Source organism: Arabidopsis thaliana, chromosome 5, assembly GCF_000001735.4.
Source record: "Arabidopsis thaliana chromosome 5, partial sequence".
NCBI classification, from domain to species: domain Eukaryota; kingdom Viridiplantae; phylum Streptophyta; class Magnoliopsida; order Brassicales; family Brassicaceae; genus Arabidopsis; species Arabidopsis thaliana.
The window spans coordinates 13,084,615-13,107,466 of record NC_003076.8 but is presented as its reverse complement, the minus strand read 5'-3'; the positions used below and the strand labels follow the sequence as shown (position 1 = coordinate 13,107,466).

General features: G+C 36.1%; 1 protein-coding gene, 2 long non-coding RNA genes, 2 other non-coding genes and 3 pseudogenes across 11 annotated transcripts; 3 read left to right on the top strand and 5 right to left on the bottom strand.

The window, feature by feature from the left end:
- Positions 1-376: 376 nt before the first annotated feature.
- On the bottom strand, positions 377-3,789 carry MUG8 (annotated as a pseudogene; the record flags this gene model as incomplete). Its single annotated transcript has 1 exon — positions 377-3,789.
- A 2,098-nt stretch (positions 3,790-5,887) lies between these two features.
- On the top strand, positions 5,888-6,133 carry AT5G34852 (annotated as a pseudogene). The gene has a single exon.
- A 61-nt stretch (positions 6,134-6,194) lies between these two features.
- Positions 6,195-8,729, bottom strand: AT5G05145. Of its 4 annotated transcripts, NR_144245.1 has the most exons (6): positions 8,598-8,729; positions 7,523-8,269; positions 7,347-7,430; positions 6,893-6,953; positions 6,533-6,804; positions 6,205-6,439 (listed from the first exon to the last, which is right to left on the bottom strand). It is a non-coding gene; the product is annotated as an uncharacterized misc_RNA (transcript). The 4 variants fall into 4 exon arrangements; NR_144246.1 differs by lacking the exon at positions 8,598-8,729 and having other exon boundaries at positions 6,195-6,439; positions 6,533-6,953; positions 7,523-8,114; NR_144248.1 differs by lacking the exons at positions 7,347-7,430; positions 7,523-8,269; positions 8,598-8,729 and having other exon boundaries at positions 6,195-6,439; positions 6,893-6,978.
- On the bottom strand, positions 7,381-7,688 carry AT5G05135. Its single transcript, NR_142813.1, has one exon. It is a non-coding gene; the product is annotated as an other RNA (long non-coding RNA).
- On the top strand, positions 7,543-7,798 carry AT5G05125. The gene has a single exon (NR_142812.1). It is a non-coding gene; the product is annotated as an other RNA (long non-coding RNA).
- A 4,393-nt stretch (positions 8,730-13,122) lies between the features above and the next one.
- On the top strand, positions 13,123-13,398 carry AT5G34828 (Plant thionin family protein; the record flags this gene model as incomplete). Its single annotated transcript, NM_001085164.1, has 1 exon — positions 13,123-13,398. One exon carries the CDS (start codon positions 13,123-13,125, stop codon positions 13,396-13,398), a length of 276 nt encoding a protein of 91 aa, NP_001078633.1.
- Positions 13,399-15,469: 2,071 nt separating this feature from the next.
- AT5G34851 lies at positions 15,470-20,650 on the bottom strand (annotated as a pseudogene; the record flags this gene model as incomplete). The annotated part of the gene is made up of 1 exon: positions 15,470-20,650.
- A 251-nt stretch (positions 20,651-20,901) lies between these two features.
- Positions 20,902-22,430, bottom strand: AT5G34871. The gene is made up of 4 exons (NR_144279.1): positions 22,333-22,430; positions 22,155-22,228; positions 21,679-21,749; positions 20,902-21,056 (listed from the first exon to the last, which is right to left on the bottom strand). It is a non-coding gene; the product is annotated as an other RNA (non-coding RNA).
- Between the last annotated feature and the right edge of the window lie 422 nt (positions 22,431-22,852).

Sequence of the window (22,852 nt, the reverse complement as noted above, 5' to 3'; positions counted from 1 at the left end):
CAAATGTCACAACTAGAGCAAAGAGGGTAATGAGTATTCATGTAACCTCATCTTTACCTCAACTCTTTACTTGATTCATTTTGCTATTAATCTAATGTACAAAAACAGATGCTAGCTAGAGACTGAGGTTTTGCACAAAACTGATTCAGAGAGATGAAAGGAAAAAGGATTGTTAGAAAGACCAGAAAATAGTATTGTATCCAAAGCAATACTTAACCACAAAGCAGAACACTTTCTGAGTTTATTAATTTATACACTAAGACAAAGATAGAGAGAGAGCGATACTGCCTGAATGTTATTGCGGTTCCAACAAAATCTATGAAGGAAAGTACAAACCTCTGTACAAATGTAGTGAGAAGATGGAGGCTGTCGATGATCAATCATCCTTACAAGTAGCCTTGTTATGTCCTACTCCTCCACACTTTGTACAGCATACAGATCGTCCTCTTTTCCGGTCTTTGATTCTCTTTTCCACTCCCTGAACTCGGGAAAATAGAGGTGGAAGTACTTGTTCATCCTCTTCCTTGCCGCTGCCTTCATTCTCCACCAAAGCTAAATCAATCGCAACTGCTCCTAGAGCTACTGAATACGTTAAACGGTAACTATCAACCGTAAAGAAACTTGAACAATAGTCATACAGATTTCTTCCTTTTGTGTTTAACACAGCAATCGCGTGCTGGCAAGGAAGGCCTGTGGGCTTCCATCCGAAACAGCTGCAGGTTTGGTTACTGATGTCCACAAGCTGAACAGACCCATCATGAACCTCAAAAAGCGTGTCTGAACAAAAGAAAACTTTTAGCGAGCCTGCTTTCTTGCATTCTTCCACTAGACTTTCCTCCTTAGATGGCACAAGTTGGCTGAACCACGGTTTTGACTTCTCTTGGCTACTGTTTACCAACTCCACAATTTTATTCACAAATGCCACAAGTTTCTGGACGATGGAAGTTTCCTGAATTTCTTCAATCCACTTCGAGTAGATCTCTGCCACATCTGACGTAATATGGCTGTACGGTTCACCTTCAAACAAGGCACAGGCCCAATGCTTTGATTCAATCTGCATTACCCAATCATAAGCTCTAGGAGACACTCGTCTTATTTGCTCAGTGTAAACCTTAAACCCATCAAGTCGATCAGCACGTGCTGCAGCCAGTAAATAGTATGTTAACGATGGTTTCCCATCTCCAAGAAACGGACCTCTCAGGCTTCTCATAAAATCCTCCATCAAGTAATGAATAGAATAACCATGATGGGCATTCTCGAAAATCTCCAACACAGAAGTCACTAGTCCTTTCTCTCGGTCGGAGACAAAGGTAAGAGGCCGTAAACTGGACAAAGCTACCTTTAATTGTTCCAGAAACCAACGCCACGTTTCATCAGTTTCCACATCGACAAGGGCTAATGCCACTGGAAGCACGCAATCATCTCCATCCAAGGCAGAAGCTGTTAACAAAATCTCATGATACCTAGACTTAAATGGAATGGCATCAAGGAAAAGAAGCGGCCGGCAACCAGTTTGAAAGCCATGTATACAAGATTGGAAAGACAGAAAAAGCCGCTGAAATCTTCTGTCCTCACCAACCACCAGATTCACCATACTTCCAGGGTTTGCCTCAACTACCTTATTCACAAAATGAGGCAAATACTTATATGCCTCTTTGAATGATGTATGAAGTCCTCCTTTAGCTTCATCAATGCCTCGTCTTATAGTGCAATAACTGAGCTCAATACCAAAATCTTGAAAAAAAGAGTCAGCAATGTTCTTAGTCTTCTGATTTGGGTTCTCCTGCAACCTCTCCTTGATGATACCCACTACCCAGTTCTTTTTGGGATGAGCAGATTTCCAAGATTCTCCCCCACACGTATGCCTTCTATTAAACTTTTTTATCCTAAACACACTTTCAGATGGTACCCATGATGCATAAATCTTCCAAGGACAACCTCCAACTAAACAAACACCACATGCACGATTTGATTCATTCTTCCTTAATCTGTACCCAAAACGACAAGCAACTGCATATTTCTGCAGTGCATCACGAAATTCAACAACACTTTCAAATCCCTGACCCACACCAGTAATGCAACGTTTCCATGAGGCTACCAAGCTCTCTACAGAACCATCGTTAGCTTCAGAGATAGAATAATTTATCTCACGTTCATAGTCAAGATCCTCAGTTTCAGGGTAATAGGTCTCTATATCCTGCACATAGTCCTTGTCATCATCATCCTCAACATTGTCAGCATCAACGTCATCACTATCATCTTCGTCACTATCAACTTCATCAGCATCAACGTCGTCATCATCAGTTTCTATTACAGGCTTTCGAATTTCTCCCCTATTTCTTAAGGATCTTCTCCTTGTATCCGTGACATTTTCATCCTGGAGTAAAATGATGGGTTCTTCCATCACACGTCTTCGTTTACTAACACTTCTAGGGGAACTGGTAGTCACACCACACACAACACTCAGAGAAGTTGGAGGGGAGCTTTTGCTACCAGGATTACTACCTATGAATGTTTGTTTCAAACTTTTGGGAGTCAGATTGGTGATATTAGAAACAAGACTATTCTTCCCTTTTGTCTTGAATTTTTTTGAGGTTGATTTGGCTGGTCCCACCGGAATGGTGGATATTGTTACGGGAATATCAATAAGGCCACTGGATTCAGATGTAACTCTGGGGGCGACCTTTCTAGAACTCAAATTAATATCAGCGAGGTTATTTTCTTCAGGAGTTCCTGTGATAACTTGGATGGGTACATTGGCTACATTCCCATATGCCACCGGTGTCGTCTCCGTCCCGATTGCTATATTATAAGACCTGCAATTAAAAACAGAAATAGATTACGCAACCATGATCACAAGCCCAGTAGAACTATATATTGCTACTGACATTAAGATCTTTATTTCTGTAGAGCAGAATGTCTGAGTCTCCTCCATTGGATCAAAAGCGATAACACAAAAAAAACTAAATTAGCCCAAAGTTTATGTATCAACGACTGCCTTTAAACCACACAAATCAACGAACCCTTTTAACAGAGCACCTAATTTATCTATAGGAGAATGTCATTGTAATGAACATTTTGGTTTTGTGTAGACAACTAGACATCAAAAACCAATAACACTGAAAATGTTCTCTTGTTAATGGTATATATCAATTTTGAAGTAAATGAAGTTTGATGTAAAAAAGATTTGTATGTGAAAAAAAAATCTCAAGCATTTCAGAGACGTGAGCAAAACAGGCAGTCGTTAAAATTCACTCAGCTCTCAAACAAATGGGATAATAAATTATCAGTTATCATCACATTATTATTTCTTAAATGATGCAAAACTGATACATCTACTACATTCTCTGGAAGACTTAGATTAAAGTAAAAGAGAAAGCTACGAAATCGATATAAAGAAAAAAAATTCCTGCAAGAAACATGGTTAAATAAGAGGGAATACCTGGTACCAGGTGACAAAACTGCTTCAGACTGGAAGCCATATTGTCCTGTAATAAAAACTTCTGCTGTGACTGAGCTCAGATGGAAATCATACATCCTTTTCATGTCCTTCTCTTGTTTCATGGTGATAAGGGTTCTTCTGTTTCCCGGAAGAAAATACTTGAGGGACAAAGAACTATACGCCAAGTTCAAGAGTTTTGCCAGTTTTAGCTTAAAATCATCAAACGTAGTTTCATGATTAATATCTATCGCTTCTGCCTCTCCCCCAGTGTATGTCATTGTCCCATCATCATCAGTCACAAATTTTCCGCCAGATTGACAAATCAATATAAGCTTACCTTTTCCCATACCCACAGAAACCTGAGGAACTCGAAACGGAAGAAAAAAGTTACATCAGATACACAAGCAAATTGTATCGTCTTAAGTAATACGCCTAAACTACAACCATAGCCGGTAAAAGGGTCAGTCTAGCAAACCGGGATAGGACAATAAGTTCATTTTAGTAAATGTCAAGCGTGCAAATGTTTAAATATAAACAAAAAGCGCATATAACTGTAAGAATTCACAATCAGTTTGAACTAAACTGAGACTTGATAACGTATAGAGAACACACGTAGAATAGCAAATCACCGCAAAAGCCAAATGTAGCTAGCATATAATCAAACCCACACAAATTCTGAGTTCTGACACCAGATAAGCACAATGGCCGCAACTAAAATGCATATTTTTGCTCTTCATTAACCAAAATTTCATCAAAATCTCTCCTTTTTAGTAGATTAGAGAAGCTTGAATGTTTTAATCACAAAGAGTTGCTCATTTACTAAAGGGTTTAAGTTTTAGTCTTTGAATAGGCTAGCTGCACCATAAAGGATAAAACTTTGGTAGAACTAAGCAAAACAAAAGAGCAAAAGAACACAAGGAAATAGTTGAATCTCACAAAAGTCAGCTACCAAACCAAGTAACTTCTGTAATCCTCTAAAATCATAGCAACAATTCCATACACACTAAGAGAGGGAAAACAAACTGAGTATCTTGGAATTTCAAAAGCAATAGTCTGTACAAATCAATCCCACACAAACTCTGATACCAGATTAGCACACTCTAGATAATACCCTACATTTTTAACTCTTCCTTCACTCAAGAACTCATCAAAATCTCACCTTTATATATAGAGGAGAGAAAGCTAAATGCCTTACTCACAAAGAGACATTTACTAAAGAGTTAAAGTTCCAGTCTTTGAATTAGGACTCAGAAACAACAAAATTGGGTCTTCACCACAAAGTACAAAACTTTGAATAGAACTAAACAGCAAAAGAAAACAGTTTAATTCAACAAAATTCAGCTAAATCATAGCAACAATCCATAAAACACACACCAAAAAAAAACCCTAGAAATTTCTGAAAAACAAACGAGGATTTTGAAATTGGCTGATCAAAAGTAAAAAACATTGCCCTGTAACGAAATTAGAAGTGAGGGAGAGAAGAGATTTACCAAATCACAAAAGCGGATCTAGAAGATGAGGAAATTGGGAAGGCTAGGGTTAGGAGCGCGAGAAGTTGAGAATTTTGGGGAAGAAACGAGAGAATGAAACGAATTAGGGTTGGGTCTGTTGTGGAATAAAGTAAAGAAAAACTCCACTTTATCGAATAAAATAATTTCTAGGGGTTGCTTTGTAAATCAAAGGATCGTATTTGTGCAATTCTTAAATACTACGTATCCCAAGAATAATAAAACAGATCTATTATCTCAATCGATGATATAAAGTTTTGATACGTTCAATATATTTGCCTTTTTCCATTGGTTACTAGATAATAGTCCGAGTTACGTGGCTCAATTTTTATTTATTTTTTATAAAGTATTTTTTGTTTTAATATATGTAGATGACTAAAAAATATTTTAAAAGCTTTTATGATTTGATATCTTATATTAATAAAAATAAGATATATTACTTTTACAATAAGGTAAATTACAAAATAAATTATTGATATAAACTCATACATAATAGTTCAAAATTATTTTATTTTGTAAGTGACAGATTATATTTATTTTTCTAAAAAATCATATGAATTTTTATCTAAAGTTATTTTTTTAAAACCTCAAAGACAATTTCTATATTTTTTATTAATTTTCATTTCACTCATCAATTTAAATTCTGGTGCTAGATTTTACTAATGTTTCATCTTTATAAGGTTTCACAAAAATATTTTTGGATTTATTAGTTTTTGTTTTTCTATATTTCACTCCAGTTAAATATGAGTTCTACGTTTTATTCTATAGAAATTGCTATGAATTCTCTTTCAAGACTACTCTTTTATTAATTTTACATTTTCCTGTAATTCATTTTCATTTATATTCCTTTTTAATTTTTAATAATATTTTACTTTTATTTTAAAATGTTTTATGTTAACAAAATGAAATGTTTTACATATTTTAAGATCAATAAAGGATGATAATCATGTTCCAAAATGACCAACACCCAGTTTGCTAATTGGTTAATAAGTTTGTGGCTTTGGACAAGCGATACATATTAGCATTAGTCAGGCCTCCCACTCGTTCCTACGACGGATCAAGGAAGAGTGGGGAACCTCTCGATTGTTTTTAGAATTCGACATTAGAAAGTGTTTTCAGACCATGGACCGACTCATCCAAATTTTGAAGGAAGAGATCGACGATCCCAAGTTCTTTTACTCGGCTTTTTAGGCAATAAATGATAAACTCAGTTTTAATTTGATATTAAAAAAAAACATAGGTATGGACAAGACCCAAGAAATCAATACATAAAAGGTCAGGGTGTAACATAACATACTAAAAGTCTTTCTCAAGCTTAACCTTTATATGGTTGCTATTTGTAATGATATGGGACTTAATATTCTCCATCTCTTTATGTATCTCCTTGGAGGATACACATGCTACGATTTCTGAGGAATTCTTCATCTCTGCTCCAGATTTCATTCTATTCTCAATGTTTCTACGAGCCAACGAGAACAATGCTACAGCCCTGACAATTCATGATTAATTCTATTTTAGAAAAGAAGAAAGTTTATAAGGCCAAAACCGGTTCATACGAGTTTTATATCAAAAACATACATACCTTTCAAAAAAACTTCCCGTTTCTACATGTTCTCTCGTATATTTGGCTGGATTATTACACTTTCCTTTACAATAATTAATAACATCGTATAATATACATATACAGGAATGATAAAAACCTATGTGTGATCTAATAAAGAAACTTGCCCGTTTGTTAGGATATGTGATTTGATATTCTCCATCTGTCGTCGTATCTCCTCAGATACAAATGCAAAGCTATTCTTCTTATCGATGTTCTGATGAGCCGACGCGAACAACGCAACGGCCCTATGACTTTAAATTGAGTCCCATATCATCTTATCATATCATAACAAAGATTTTAGGTATATAGTATGAGCAAAATTGAGAAGACATATAATACCTTTCCAAACTTTCCATTTCCGAGTATAATCTTATGAAGCAATCAGTTTGTTTATGCTCTGCTGCTTAGTTTTCAGAAGAACGAAAATTTTAGAGTTAGCTAGTATAATAGTTATAAAAAAAAAAAAAAGAGACAGCAACATGACATATGTGTTATGAACCAAAAATTTTAAGCAAAAGCTTCCCTTTAACCCAACTCTATTTTAGAGAATTAGGTTAATGGTTGGAGCTTAGCTATTCATTAATTAGTATAAAGACCTATATTTATATAGGCCATGATACAACTTAGATTCTAACCTAAACGTAAAAAGAAAGCACTTTAACGTAGAAAGGAAATTATGAAAATCAAACTCATAAAGTAAACTACATAAACTAATTAATTTAACTGTCCTAACCGTGGACTAATCAACCTAACCATAGTCTCGTATCAATATGAATGAACGATACATGAGTACCTGATAAAGATTCTTCGATTAGTCTCTCTTTGTGAGGCCATTTTCTTGTTTTGACGTGTTTTTTATTAGTCTTCTTTGATTTATCTTCAATGCATTACATACATCATTATGATGGTGCGTACAACAAAAAAGAAAATATGAAGACATATAGATAGATATGAGTTAGGCGTTAGTACCTGATAATGGTGCATCAATTTCACTCGCCCTCTTAGGACATTTTCTTGTTCTGACAGTTTCACTCGCCCTTTTAGGACATTTTTTTCCTGACAAGTTCGTTAATCTTGAGGCAACGCATCACAGAGACGGCTTTTTCCATAACATCTGGACTTGAAAACTGGTGGGGTTCCCATTTATTAACTTCTGTAGAAAAAGGCTTGAAAACGCAATGTCTCACTTCATTAATCTTCTCGCTACGACCTGATATCCACACTTCATCCATCCTTTCGCTACGAATTTCTATCCACTTGAAATCTAAGCTTACAGGAATATGATATGAGCCACTGAACACCCAGTTGTTTGGCATTCCATGATAAAAATCGAGGAACATATCTGCAATGAAACTCAAAAGTCACTAAATATATATACTGATATACAATAACATTATATAGGATGGGAGATAAAACTGATAAAGTAAATATAGACTATACTTGATTTCCTAGCATGGATTTAAATTTTTTTTTTGAGAGAAGTGAGAAACTTCGCAATTCTTTTTAACCTTTAACAAGGTCAGAATTTTGACAGCATAATGTTCTGTAAGTGAACAATATATGAGTTGGTGTCAAAATTCAGTATTTGTTGTATTCTGAAAGACTAGTAACTATTAGTAGGCATCTCTCGCTGCAATATTGGTCTGATCTTGATGCGTGTTGGATGCATTCCCAACGTGTACATTGCTCACTCATCAATTTTATCATCATAGCTACCTGAAAAGTATTTGAAGTGATGATTATTAAGTTCAAATATATTAATGTATTAAGAAAACAAAATTTTACAATAATTATAATATTATTCTGAAAAGTATATGTAACGTTATAATATGAATTTAATAAGAAGATCCTTGTTGAAAATATGCATGCACCAACTAGAAGATCACAAATATCTTAGTTAATCAATCATTGCTGTGATAATAGCAAATAAATCTTATAAATATCTAAGAATCAGTAAATCTAATTTATAATCGGGAATTAGTTAACTTCTACAAAGAGATATAATTAATCGTGATTACTAAAGTACTCAAGCACAAAGTCATACCTGTAGGCAAGTGATTCGGCGATGAAGATTGTTTGCAGAGTGACGGCGTCGATCTGTTTATTAAGATGAAGTGAGACTAATCGAAGAACCTTATCAACAAACTAGGCAAATTTTACTCTAGATAAATAGAAGGGAGACTTGACTAGGTCTTAATGATTTTGTTTTATTTTTTTCAAGACTTTTCCATTTTTGTAAATTGTGTCAAAAAGGATAACTTTCCCAATAAAAAAATAGGAAGAGAAAAAAAAAAATGTTAACTTATTTAGATCATGATGAACGTATAGATGATAACCGGCGATTTGGTTAGAATCAGAGAATATGATTCTGATGAACATGTGAAGTCGGAGCTTCTGGTGAAGAATCATCGCGAATAGTTGTACGACAAACCGAAGAAGTAGCTTAAGTAACACGACGACCAATTCGACGAGTAGTCACCATCGGAAAAGCTTAAAGCTTTGATACTATGTTAGTAACAAAGAATCTTGAAAAGAACAACAAAGAAGACGAAGTCAAAGATGGAAAAATGATTTCGCTACTCAACTTAGGAAAGTTTGTTAAAGAGAGACACTTATATAATAAGAAAATCATAATACTAATTTGTTAGGAAAATATACCTTCACCACCATTTAACTTTTACAGATCAAATAGTACATAAATATGTTTAGAATATTTATCCAATACTTTTTGGATCATGTACTAAGTTTTTCATCTAAATTTGCAAAAAAAATATAATACTTTCATATATATATAAGGAAATATTATGCTATGGGCATTTTTTTGAAACTTAATTTGGTTATGGAGTACTATTTGGCACTTTTCTAAGTTTTTTTTATCACTACACCCTCAATCCAACCTAACCAATCCAAACTAACTATGGTTAGCAACCTTTACTTTTTCTCTCTCTTCATTCACTTTTCTTTCTCCCCACTTTATATAAGGGAATCTTACAAAATCTACCACTTTTTGCAATATGTCTTACAATTTATACCACATTTCACTCAGCCTTACAGAATCTACCACATTTCATTGTCACATGCACAGTTGTGGACGAAATTGCTCTTGATGGTGACAGACTGATGTGTTAGATAAAGGACAATTGGTGACAGACTTTTGTTTTTGTCTCCAGATCTTGTCCCCGATTAGAAATTCTCTGTTGCGTCTACGTCTTGTCCTCGATTTCATCATCTTGCTATATTATTATGAATCTCACATCTTGTCCACCAATTGTTCTCATTTAAGGATTTTAAATTTCATTTAGATTTTTCGCCATCTATTTTGGTCCACAGATTAGTTGAACGTTATTGTCTTCACCTAAACGTTTACAATTGCATATAATCTTATTTTAATAATATGTTATATCGGGGACAAGTTCATATCGAATGAGTGATAGAATTAGATCGGGGATAAATTCAGATCGAATGATAGACAAGATAAAATATATTATAACTGGATCTTTTTGTTATTTTGCAATAGAAGGAAAAAAGTCAATAGTCTGGGTCGGTGAAGACAATAATGCTCAACTAATCTGTGTACCAAAATAGATTGTGAAAAATATAAATAAAATTTGAAACCTTTAAATGAGAACAATTAGTGGATGAGATGTGGGATTCATGATAATTTTGAAAGATGATGAAATCGGGGACAAGATTTAGACGCAACAGAGAATTTCCAATTGGGGACAAGATTTCGAGACAAAAACAAAAGTTATTTGTTCAAATATAATGTTTATTGGTTAAAGAGCACGTGTTTCGAGAGAATGGAGATAAATAAAAAGGAAAATAAATAGAGAAGAAAGATAAATAGAGAGGAGAGATAAATAAGAAGATAAATAGAGAGGATAAATTGGTAATTCAATAATAAATGTGGTAGGAGTTATAAGGAAATTAGAAATGTGGTAGATTTTATAAAAATTGGAAAAAGTGGTAATTGTTGTAATTTTCTCTTTATAAAATTAAATACAAAACAGTTGCAATATTTCTTTTAGGAAAAAAGATAATCGTTCCATACTTTTTCTCTCTTCTCTCTCATCAAAAACACCAAAAACTAGATCTAAGTTTTTTTTTTCTTTCTCTTCTTAGATCTTAAAAGTTGGAGATTTTCTAGATTCCGATTCAGTTTCTCCTTCTTTAATCAATCTCATAAGGTTAAAATTTTCAACTTTTTTATGGGTTTCTTCTTCTCTTACTGTATATATCATTGTCTTAGTCAATTTTTTTTGTCTTTTTACAAATTTTAGATTCGTCCACCAAGTGTTTCTTGAAATTCCTCAAAGAGAGAGAGAGTTGAATTAAATAACCCAAACATATATTCTTACTATAAATTTGTATCTTAAAGTTAGTTTTGTGCAATTTTCATTAAAACACATGAGCAAATAATGAAAATGGAAGATATACAAAAAAATCATAAGCACACTGGCGGCTAGGGTTTCAAGAAAAGGATGTTCTGTATGCAAATTACTATTTGCCCTTCTCATTTGTATGCAAATTACTATTATGCAAACCACGTGGTCAGAGTTTGGTGGATGTACATGGATGGTCGATAATTCGAAATGATTGAAATAACCACATGGTTAGAGTTTGGTGGATGTGTGTTGACGGTCGATAATTCAAAATGATTGTGGTTTGATAATATTATCCATAAAACAAGTGTTATGTTATGTAAAAGATGTTGATAGATGAAACAAGTTCTATTGGTCATATCCACAAAAAGTTATTTACGGAAATGTTTATATTTATTTATCCACAATTACATATTAACAAAACATAAATACGAGTGTATGACCACATCGATCTCAATAATATTTTACGTTTTCAGATTTAGAAGCATGCTTTCTATTATCATGGACCAAAAGTGATGGTTATTGATTATGTACATATAAAACTTAGGATTTAGGGTTTAGGCTTTAAAGTCAAGGGCTAGGGTTTATGTCAAGGGTTTAGGGTTTAGTATCTAGGGTTTAGTATCTAGGGTTTACATTTTAGGATTTAGGCTTTATTGTCTAAGATTTAGCGTTTAATTTAGATGATTTTGGGTTTTGGGTTGAATAATCATGGTTGTCTACAATGATTTAGGGTTTATGGTTACATGTGTCAAACGGACCGGCCCACGATGGATATTCATTTTTGTAAGACCGCGACAGGCAGGCCCACTAAGACCTCGGGCCTCGCGGGCCTAAATTTTATTTTTAAAAATAATTAAAATTAAAAAAATTATTCTTTAAAAATTAAATTAACAACTTTTTAATTTTAAAAAAATATTTATTAGTATTAGTTTTGTAAATCTTATAGTTTTATACATTAAATTTCATCACACTATCACATATTTCACATTTTTATTTTAAGAATTATAGAAAAGTGTTTATTTATTTATATTATATATATATTTATTAAATATTTGTAGTCCGCGGGCCGGCCCGCAAATCCGCAGACAAAACCCGCTAAAACCCGCAATCCGCTTGGGCTTGTCCGCGAGGCCCGCTATTTTTTGGGCCTAAGAAATGATGTCCAAGCCTGCCCCGTCATGGTACTATTTTGGCCGAGTCCGCGGGTCTTTGGCTCGCTTGACACCTCTATTTCCATTGTTATCCATATGGATTGGGTCATGTGAATTTTCTATCTCAATTTGTTTATATTTAGGGGATTATGTTTAATATTTATGGGCAACAATAAAAATGTTTAAAGTTTAGGACTTAGGGTTTAGGGGTTATGTGTATATGGTATAGGGTATATGTATATGGTTGACGGAGAACAACAGAGCTCTTCTCATTTGTTTAATTTTCTCCTCTCTCCATAGTTTTTTTTTTAAGTTGATAGTCTAAACAGTAAATAAAAGCAATCAAATAATTTGTGTACGGTTCGAGAAGCTAAAATATTTGTATTTTCTCGGGGTTTTCGTATCAATGACAAGTTCTGAAGTTAGCCATCTCCATAAATCACTTTTTAGTCTTCGACAAACTCCTCGTTGTTGGATGGTGAAGCTTTCTACAATCTCTATCTGAATACTCCTTTAAATCTACTGATGGTAATCTCTGACTTCATTTTCTTGTATATATTGATGATCTTATTATTTCTAGCAGTTCCAACCATCATTAAAATATTCATAAAATTTCTTTAGTTCTTGTTTCATATAAAGGATGGTTGAAGTACGTTTTGTGCATTTTGGGGTACTCAGATGCAGCATGTATTTACGGTAAAGAAATGATCATCTACAACTTTACACCAAATTAGGTAGGTTTCTTGACAACAAGAATTTGAAAGGATAGATTGTTAGGACAGCCAATACATAAAAAAAACTAACTTATTAGTAAACAAATGCACCAAAAAACCGTTTGGTTACAATAAGAAAAAAAACAAATAAACTTCCAAAATAAATAATTTTAAAAGGATAAAAATAGTTTTGCTATAGAAAGTAAAAATAGTTTTAAAAGCCAACTCAACATTAATCATCCTGCTAATTATTTTTTTGCTATATAACACAAACAAGATTTTAATAAGCTTAAACACTCATAAATTCATCTCTTCAAATAATGGCGACTCAAACAATAAAAAAGATATACAGTGTTTTGATCATTGTAGCTTTATTTACGATGATGGTTTCAACATTTGCGAGTACGATAGAAATATGTGTTAAACATTGTGTCCCAAATCAGTGCATAAAAGTGTTTAAAAAGGCAACTCTTCCTTTATGTGAGAATGCTTGCAAAAAACTCTGCAACCAGAACAAATTTGCTCATGTGAAATTCTACTCCATGCCTCCTCAAGACTTGTGCGAGGGATTTTTTGGTTTACTATGTAATAACTGAAATTTAAGTTATCCGTAAAATAATTTATGTGTGCTGTTTCTTATCATCAAATTCTCGCTATATTATATGTTCATAAGTTTGTAATGTTCTGACTGTCACTATTTATGAATCCCATGTTCTTTTCGGTTTATGGGCACATCATTGTTTTACGGCCGGTTCATTATATCTTAAGGTTTTATATATTTATTAATCGACCTTACAAATCATCATTTGATATATATATATATATATATATATATATATATATATATATATATATATATATATATTTCATTCACACGATACAAACAATCACTTTCTAATAGGTTATCCACTCTAAAATTATTTCAGCTCAAGAACTTTTTTTCGGACCAACTGATAACTTCATTAGAGTTACGCCTCAAACTCTATCAGAGGAGGGATTACATCCAAAAAAATGGAAAAAAACCAACATAAGGGTAATTAAACGAATACCCAAAAGACCACCAAACGATGGTTAAAAAAGAGATAGATAGACAATACAAATCATAATGAGAAACTATAAGAAATCGCAAGGCAACGATTTCAAAAGAATCTTGAAAGATAGTATTATAATACCCGTCTCTCTCAACCTTGAGACGACGTACTTTCATCTTTTCCATTCATTTAATCAACTTCTTCAAATCAGATCTTGAAATAAAATATCATAATTTCGGGAAACTTTCTTTTATTAAAAATCAGAAATAAATTGTCTCAAAATAATAGCATAAATAAATTAAAATCGTTGGATAAAAATGTATAAAGAAACCGTGTTTAGAAATATAAGAAATATCGATAAATCAAATAAAACCCAAAGTCCCGAAATAACACCAAGCGAGCAGCTACTCAACATTCTCTTCCTCACCTGAAGGAAAAGAAAAGGGGGTGAGTAATTAATTACTCAGTGAAGGCAGTCAAAACTGTCCACCGAATCACAATAACACGATTATACTTTCACACAATTTCCATTTCATAAGCATAGACTCAAACAACAAGCAAATAGCTTAAACTTTCGTAGTAAGCTATAACAGACAAGCTTTCGTCTTGCTCACCGCAAGATCTTTTACTTTCTTTTCTTAGTTTTTAACGTACGTTAAGTTATGGCTCCTCAAGCCTATTTATGGAAGACCACGGCCCGTAGCTCGATCCTTCCTCTCATTGCTCGTCAGCGATTAATGACCTGTAATGAACCCGTCGGTTCCATTACAGTCCAAGATCCTCAATCTTATCCTTTCTTTAATATCATTATTCTCTTTTATTTATCTTTATATATTTATTTAAAAATACGTCTTAAAGACGTCAAGCAAATCAACATGTATATCACGCTAACACCTAACGCATAACATCACACAACACATCTTATAATGTTTTAACAATTAATTCATAATAATTAACAATCAACACCCAATGTCTAACACGGTTTCGAAATAACAGCAACAAGAAAAGGTCCAATAACGATCTCAATCTGCGACGGTTTAAATAATCGATCAAAGATTATTTTTCATTAATAATCTATAATTAATTTCATAATCAACCCAAACTATATATCCTTCAATAAATTAACTAGACTTAATTTAATAAAATAATTCAACCAAATCTAGTAATTAAATATTGATTCATTCACTACACGTAACACTACGTCCATAATTGGATCCATGCATTCACGTGAATGATAGCTTCCGGTTTGGCAATTAACCGGTACTCTAACAACTAAACCAATGAATGAAGTCAACTTCTTCTTCCTCACGACACAATTTCACGTAACTTCTAACTAAACAAACGATTCATTGGTTTTAACTGGTTTAATTTAGATCATGGTTTAATAATCAAATAACACAATCACATAACAACACGAGAAGATTCCCGATTACCTTTGTCGGTGGCTTTTCTCGACGAGTCTCCCTTACGGTTTGCTTGGCGGTTGGAACGGCGGAGTGGCACAAATCTACGATGGTTCCATTCACTAGTTAGATTGGTTCAACAATCCTAAAGAAAAACAATCCTAAAGAAACTAAGAGATCAAAACCAGAATCGATTCTCGTGCGTTACCTCTCCGGTTAGGATGATTCACGCGGTGACTCCGGCTCAACACAACAACGATCTCCGGTGGTCTGAGTGGTGCGAGGTTGCCGGCTTAGGGTTTTTATGACTTGATTTGGAGTTTGCGTTCTCCTTTTATAATCACGTGGGATCATTAGGTTTTCACTTGGGTTCAAATCATTAGCGGGTTGGACTTGGGCCTCATGGTCTAATTGTAAAATAGGGGTGTTACAATTCTCCCCCACTACAATGGAATTCGTCCTCGAATTCGATCCATCACCATGATCCTCCTCTTCGTCCTTAAAAAGTTCTGGGTAGTCTTCCCGCATCATTCTTTCTGATTCCCATGACAACTCTTGAATTCCATCCCTTTCCCAGCAAACTTGAATCGACTTAACTTTCTTCCCCCGTGAACCATTTTCTCTATGACTCACAATTGATACCGGTTTTCCTTTTACCGATAAGTCTAACTCAAGATCCTCTGGTGGCCGTGAAATGATAAGCTTTGGTTCTGTGACAACTTTTCTAAGCACCGATATGTGAAATACATCATGAAATGCTGCCAAATCTGCTGGTAGGTCCAAACGGTAAGCTACAGCTCCAACTCTCTCTATGATAGGGTAAGGACCCATGTATCTCGACTTAAGTTTTCCTCTCTTAGCCCAACGATTCAGTCCTTTGAACAATCTCATTTTAAGATACACCAAGTCACCAACTTTAAACTCAAGCCCTTTCCTTCTTTTATCTGCATAACTCTTTTGGCGGTCATGAGCTTCTCTTAGCCTGTTTTTAAGCAGCTCTACTTGCTCAGTTGACTCTTGAATTATTTCAGGCTTAATGTCTTGGCGCTCCCCCACTTCTGTCCAACAAAGTGGTGTGCGACAAGGTCTTCCATAAAGAGCCTCAAATGGCGGCATGCCTATGCTTGAATGATAACTGTTGTTATAAGCAAATTCTACCAAAGGTAGATATTTTTCCCAACGTCCTCCCCAATCCAGCATACAAGCTCTAAGCATGTCCTCCAAAGTCTGAATCGTCCGCTCAAATTGACCATCTGTCTGAGGGTGATATGCTTTACTCAAGTGCACCTTGGTTCCCAAAGCTTTCTGAAATGCTTTCCAAAACAACGATGTGAACTTCGAATCTCTATCAGAAACAATGCTTACCGGAACTCCATGACGTCTCACTATCTCATCCATATACTTTTGAGCTAAGCGGTCAGCTGTGTCTTTTTTATTGACTGCTAGAAAATGAGCTGACTTAGTAAGTCGATCTACAATTACCCAAATTGCATCCTGCTTACTTGCTGTTCTCGGAAGTCCAGTAACAAAATCCATAGTCACCATATCCCATTTCCATTCTGGCAATGGTAGACCTTGTAAAAGTCCACTTGGAGACTTGTGTTCTGCTTTCACCAACTGACAAGTCGTGCACTTTGCTACCCAGTCAGCAACCTCTCGTTTCATCTTAACCCAATGATAGTACCTCTTCAAGTCTCTGTACATTTTGGTAGACCCTGGATGAATAGCAAAACGTGACTGATGCGCCTGTCTCAAGATCTCTTCCTTCAAATCTTTATCATCTGGGACGCATACTCGGCCTTTAAAAACAAATGTCCCATTCTTGGTAATGTGATAACCTTCAACTTCACTCTCCACTGATTTCTTTAATACCACATCTTCTTTCTGTGCCTCACGAATTCTTCATAGTAAGTCAGCTTGGTTTACCGCTTTCAAGCCAACTACTTCATCATCCACTAAAGCTTCACAGATATTGAGACTTGTCAAAGCTGAAACAAGCTCTTCAACCTCTTTGGTTGCATGCACATCATGTCTCCTTCTACTTAGTGCATCTGCCACCAGATTTGCTTTTCCTGGATGGTAAGCAATATCCAAATCATAGTCTGCAAGAAACTCCGTCCATCTCCTCTGTCTCAGATTCAAATCTGCTTGGGTGAAGATATACTTCAGACTCTTATGATCAGTAAATACTTGTACCTTCTCCCCATACAAGTAGGCTCTCCAAACCTTAAGAGCAAAAACCACTGCAGCTAACTCCAATTCATGAGTAGGGTAATTAATCTCGTGTTTTCTCAACTGCCATGATGCATATGCAAATACACATCCTAACCCAGTTCCCGATGCATCCGTATAAACCGCATAAGGTACCCCAGCCTTCGGTAATACTAGTATAGGTGTCTGAGTTAAATGCTCCTTTAACTTTCCAAAACTTTCTTCACATGCTTCTGTCCACTCAAACTTGGCATCCTTACATGTCAACTGTGTTAGTGGTTTGGCAATGCTGGCAAATCCTTCCACAAATTTCCGATAATAACCAGCAAGTCCAAGAAAACTACGAATCTCTGTAGCGTTCTTGGGTCTAGGCCAATGAGTGATAGTCGTGATCTTCTCTGGATCCACAGCTACACCTTCCTCTGAAATGACATGACCCAAAAATCCAATCTTTTTCTGCCAAAAACTGCACTTTGATAATTTTGCAAAAAGCTGGTGGTCTCGCAACCGTTGTAACACAATCCTTAGATGCTCAACATGCTCCTCCTTACTCCTAGAGTATATCAAGATGTCATCGATAAACACAATAACAAACTTGTCCAAAAACTCCCGGAATATGTTATTCATTAGCTTCATAAAAGCTGCAGGGGCATTCGTCAATCCAAACGGCATGACAACAAACTCATAATGCCCATAACGTGTCCTGAAAGCTGTTTTACTCACATCTGCCTCAGAGATAGCAATATGATGGTAACCTGATGCCAAATCTATCTTCGAAAACCAAGATGCTCCCTGAAGTTGGTCCAACAATTCATCAATTCTCGGTAAAGGATATTTGTTCTTGATAGTCACCTTATTCAAGCCACGGTAATCAATACAAAGCCTGAAAGTTCCATCTTTCTTCTTCACAAAAAGAACAGGCGCTCCCCACAGCGAACTACTTGGCCTCACAAATCCTTTGTCTGTAAGCTCCTCTAACTGCTTCTTCAGTTCAGCCATTTCTGTTGGAGCTAATCGGTAAGGTGTCTTGGATACTGGAGCAGTCCCTGGCTCTAACTCAATGATGAAAGCATCTCCTCTATCTGGTGGCGGTCCTTGGAGCGGTTCAAAAATATCTGAGTACTCTGCTGCTACAAGAATATCCTTTAATTCCATTCCTGTATCTCCTCCGTCAATAGAGATTGTTGCCAAGTAAGCTTCAGGTCCAGTCCACTGTAAATTATCTGCTTGAATCATCGAAAAGATCGGCCCGCTACGAGTTTCGACTCCCTGAAACATCAAATTACCCTCTTCTCGAGTAAAATTAACCCGCAACCTTGGGCAATCCAAATTAGCATTATGTCTCTTCAACCAACCCATCCCGAGGATTATCTCATAACGCTTCAACTCCATCTCTAGGAAATTCCCAAACAACTCCACACCTTCAATCTCTACAGGGACATCCCGATAGGTCCGTGACGACTTCACCAATCCTGGTCCTGCGGTTTCAACTTTTCTCCGTTTTTCCGATTACTCAATTGTGGAATCCCAACATCTGGCTAACTCAGGACTCACAAAACAGTGTGTAGCTCCACTATTAAACATAGTGTAGGCTTTGACTCCTCCAACAAGAACCGATCCTACACAGGTTCTTAAACTAAGAAAGACAAGAACACCAAAAACAAGCACAAGCAATACTCATCCAAAAATGGAAAGAAAAATCACTTAAATAAATTTTTAAGAAGACTTACCAACAATCGGGTCGGCGCCATCCTCATCAACATCCTCCTCGCCTGCTATGGCATACACTCGAGGTCCCACTGCTTGCCGCTTTGGCGGTGGTGGCATAATTCCTCTGTTCTGATTTCCTGGTTGTCCCCCTGCCAAATTCACTCTACAATCCCTTGCAAAATGACCTGGCTTCCAACACCTCCTGCAATTATTGTCTTTTCCTGGACAATTCGACCATATATGACCAGCTTGTCCACAACTGAAGCAATTCCCACTCTTACTCTAACAAGCCCGCTGTGCCTCTTACCACATGTGGCGCAATGCTGACCATTTTGGACTGATACTGCACCACGATTATCCCAAGTGCGCTTCTGAGATTCAGCTCCTTTTGTTACCTTTGCTTGAGCCTTCTTGAGATCCATAACTTCCTCCACAAGTCCTATCTCTAACCTAGCAGCCTCCTCAACTAACTCAACGAGGCTAGTGCACCCTCGAATGGAGGTACGAGTACGAATATCAACCCTGAGTCCCCTCATGAATCTTTGAATCATATCCTGCTCTCCAAAATTCTTCATAGTGAACCTCCTTAGACGACTGAACTCCTCATCATACTCACGAACGGTCCTCGTGCCCTGACGAAGCTCCATGAACTCATGATCAAACTGTTCCATAGCTTCCCGCGGAAAGTACTTATTATTGAACTCCCTTAAGAAATCCTCCCACGTAGGCACATATCCAGCAGGCAAGCCCCTCTTAAAATTTTTCCACCAATGATCTGCTTCTCCCCTTAGGTAATGCACTGCAAGATCCTTCTTAAATTCCTCTGGGCACCTCGCTGTCCTGAAATTCTTCTCCAACATCTGCCTCCAATCATCAGCGCGAACCTAACCAAACCCACCACTGAAATACTCTGTGCCCATGGTACTCATGAGCTTCATCGTCCCAAAATACTCGGTCCGTGCAAGCGGCGCTGGTGGCTGATGGTACTAAGGTACTTCAACCCTAGGTGCTGGTGGCGGCGGCGGTGGCTGATGGTACTGAGGTGCAGCAACTCCAGGTGCTGGTGGCGGTGGCGGTGCATACACAGGTCGATCCAAAATCTCACGCATCATGTTTCAGAGCTCCTGCATCTCGGTACGATTCGCTGCAATCTCTGCTGCATGAGCTGCATTAGCTGCCTGAGCTGCCTCATCTGCTTGAGCTGCCTGAGCTGGTTGAGCTACCACAGGTGGCTGGTCTTGCCCAACAACTGGTGCCTTCGCTACTCGGTTTATCCGAGCGTTCGCGGGGCGTCTTGCTCTTCTTGGCGGCATTTTCTGTTTTACACAAAACTAAACATTAGGACCCTTACAATAACCGAAACTTTACACAACTACTTTAAAATCAAGTCTAGCTCATTTGGTTTTTTTTTTTTTTTTTTTTTTTTTTTTTTAAAATCCCCTTCCCCATTTCAATACTGAAAACTTTTTTTTTTTTTTTTTTAAACCGCTTTCTAAAAATATATATTATTAGAAAAACCTTTTTTTTTAATAAAAATAAATACAGATATAGTTAGTCTTCCGGGTCAACACCGGCTTGACTTTAACCTCTGCTCTGATACCATTTATAATACCCGTCTCTCTCAACCTTGAGACGGCGTACTTTCATCTTTTCCATTCATTTATTCAACTTCTTCAAATCAAATCTTGAAATAAAATATCATAATTTCGGGAAACTTTCTTTTATTAAGAATCAGAAATAAATTGTCTCAAAATAATAGCATAAATAAATTAAAATCGTTGGATAAAAATGTATAAAGAAACCGTGTTTAGAAATATAAGAAATATCGATAAATCAAATAAAACCCAAAGTTCCCGAAATAACACCAAACGAGCAGCTACTCAACATTCTCTTCCTCACCTGAGGGAAAAGAAAAGGGGGTGAGTAATTAATTACTCAGTGAAGGCAGTCAAAACTGTCCACCGAATCACAATAACACGATTATACTTATACACAATTTCCATTTCATAAGCATAGACTCAAACAACAAGCAAATAGCTTAAACTTTCGTAGTAAGCTATAACAGACAAGCTTTCGTCTTGCTCACCACAAGATCTTTTACTTTCTTTTCTTAGTTTTTAACGTACGTTAATTTATGGCTCCTCAAGCCTATTCATGGAAGACCACGGCCCGTAGCTCGATCCTTCCTCTCATTGCACGTCAGCGATTAATGACCTGTAATGAACCCGTCGGTTCCATTACAGTCCAACATCCTCAATGTTATCCTTTCTTTAATATCATTATTCTCTTTTATTTATCTTTATATATTTATTTAAAAATACGTCTTAAAGACGTCAAACAAATCAACATGTATATCACGCTAACACCTAACGCATAACATCACACAACACATCTTATAATGTTTTAACAATTAATTCCTAATAATTAACAATCAACACCCAATGTCTAATCCTATACAAATGAACTTCAAAAGTACAAAAGTAGAAAGGTGATACTATGTTTCCACAGATCCCGCCCTCACCTTAGCAACTCGGTTGGATAACACGGTTTCGAAATAACAGCAACAAGAAAAGGTCCAATAACGATCTCAATCTGCGACGGTTTAAATAATCGATCAAAGATTATTTTTCATTAATAATCTATAATTAATTTCATAATCAACCCAAACTATATATCCTTCAATAAATTAACTAGACTTAATTTAATAAAATAATCCAACTAAATCTAGTAATTAAATATTGATTCATTCACTACATGTAACACTACGTCCACAATTGGATCCATGCATTCACGTGAATGATAGCTTCCGGTTTGGCAATTAACCGGTACTCTAACAACTAAACCAATGAATGAAGTCAACTTCTTCTTCCTACGACACAATTTCACGTAACTTCTAACTAAACAAACGATTCATTGGTTTTAACTGGTTTAATTTAGATCATGGTTTAATAATCAAATAACATAATCACATAACAACACGAGAAGATTCCCGATTACCTTTCTCGGTGACTTTTCTCGACGAGTCTCCCTTACGGTTTGCTTGGCGGTTGGAACAGCGGAGTGGCACAGATCTACGATGGTTCCATTCACTAGTTAGATTGGTTCAACAATCCTAAAGAAAAACAATCCTAAAGAAACTAAGAGATCAAAACCAGAATCGATTCTCGTGCGTTATCTCTCCGGTGAGGATGATTCACGCGGTGACTCCGGCTCAACACAACAACGATCTCCGGTGGTCTGAGTGGTGCAAGGTTGCCGGCTTAGGGTTTTTGTGACTTGATTTGGAGTTTGCGTTCTCCTTTTATAATCACGTGGGATCATTAGGTTTTCACTTGGATTCAAATCATTAGCGGGCTGGACTAGGGCCTCATAGTCTAATTGTAAAATAGGGGTGTTACAAGTATCCAAAGTAACCCGAGGGGTTAAGGCCACTGCAACAAAGGCAGCAAAGTGTATAGGCCGGGAGGAAGATCTTTCCAATACCGACAAACCTTGAACATCCAATCCAGTCCATATATGAGGGAATATTGGGAAGAGAAACTGCTCCATTAAGGAGATAAAAAGGTAACAATGATCCGACAAGATCAGATTTACCGGGAGAGATTATCGCTTAATCTCTTTCCAAGCTGCCTGCAAGAAAACAAAATTACTTTTTATTTACTTGTTTCAAAGCATCACAAGCAACCCAGGGATTT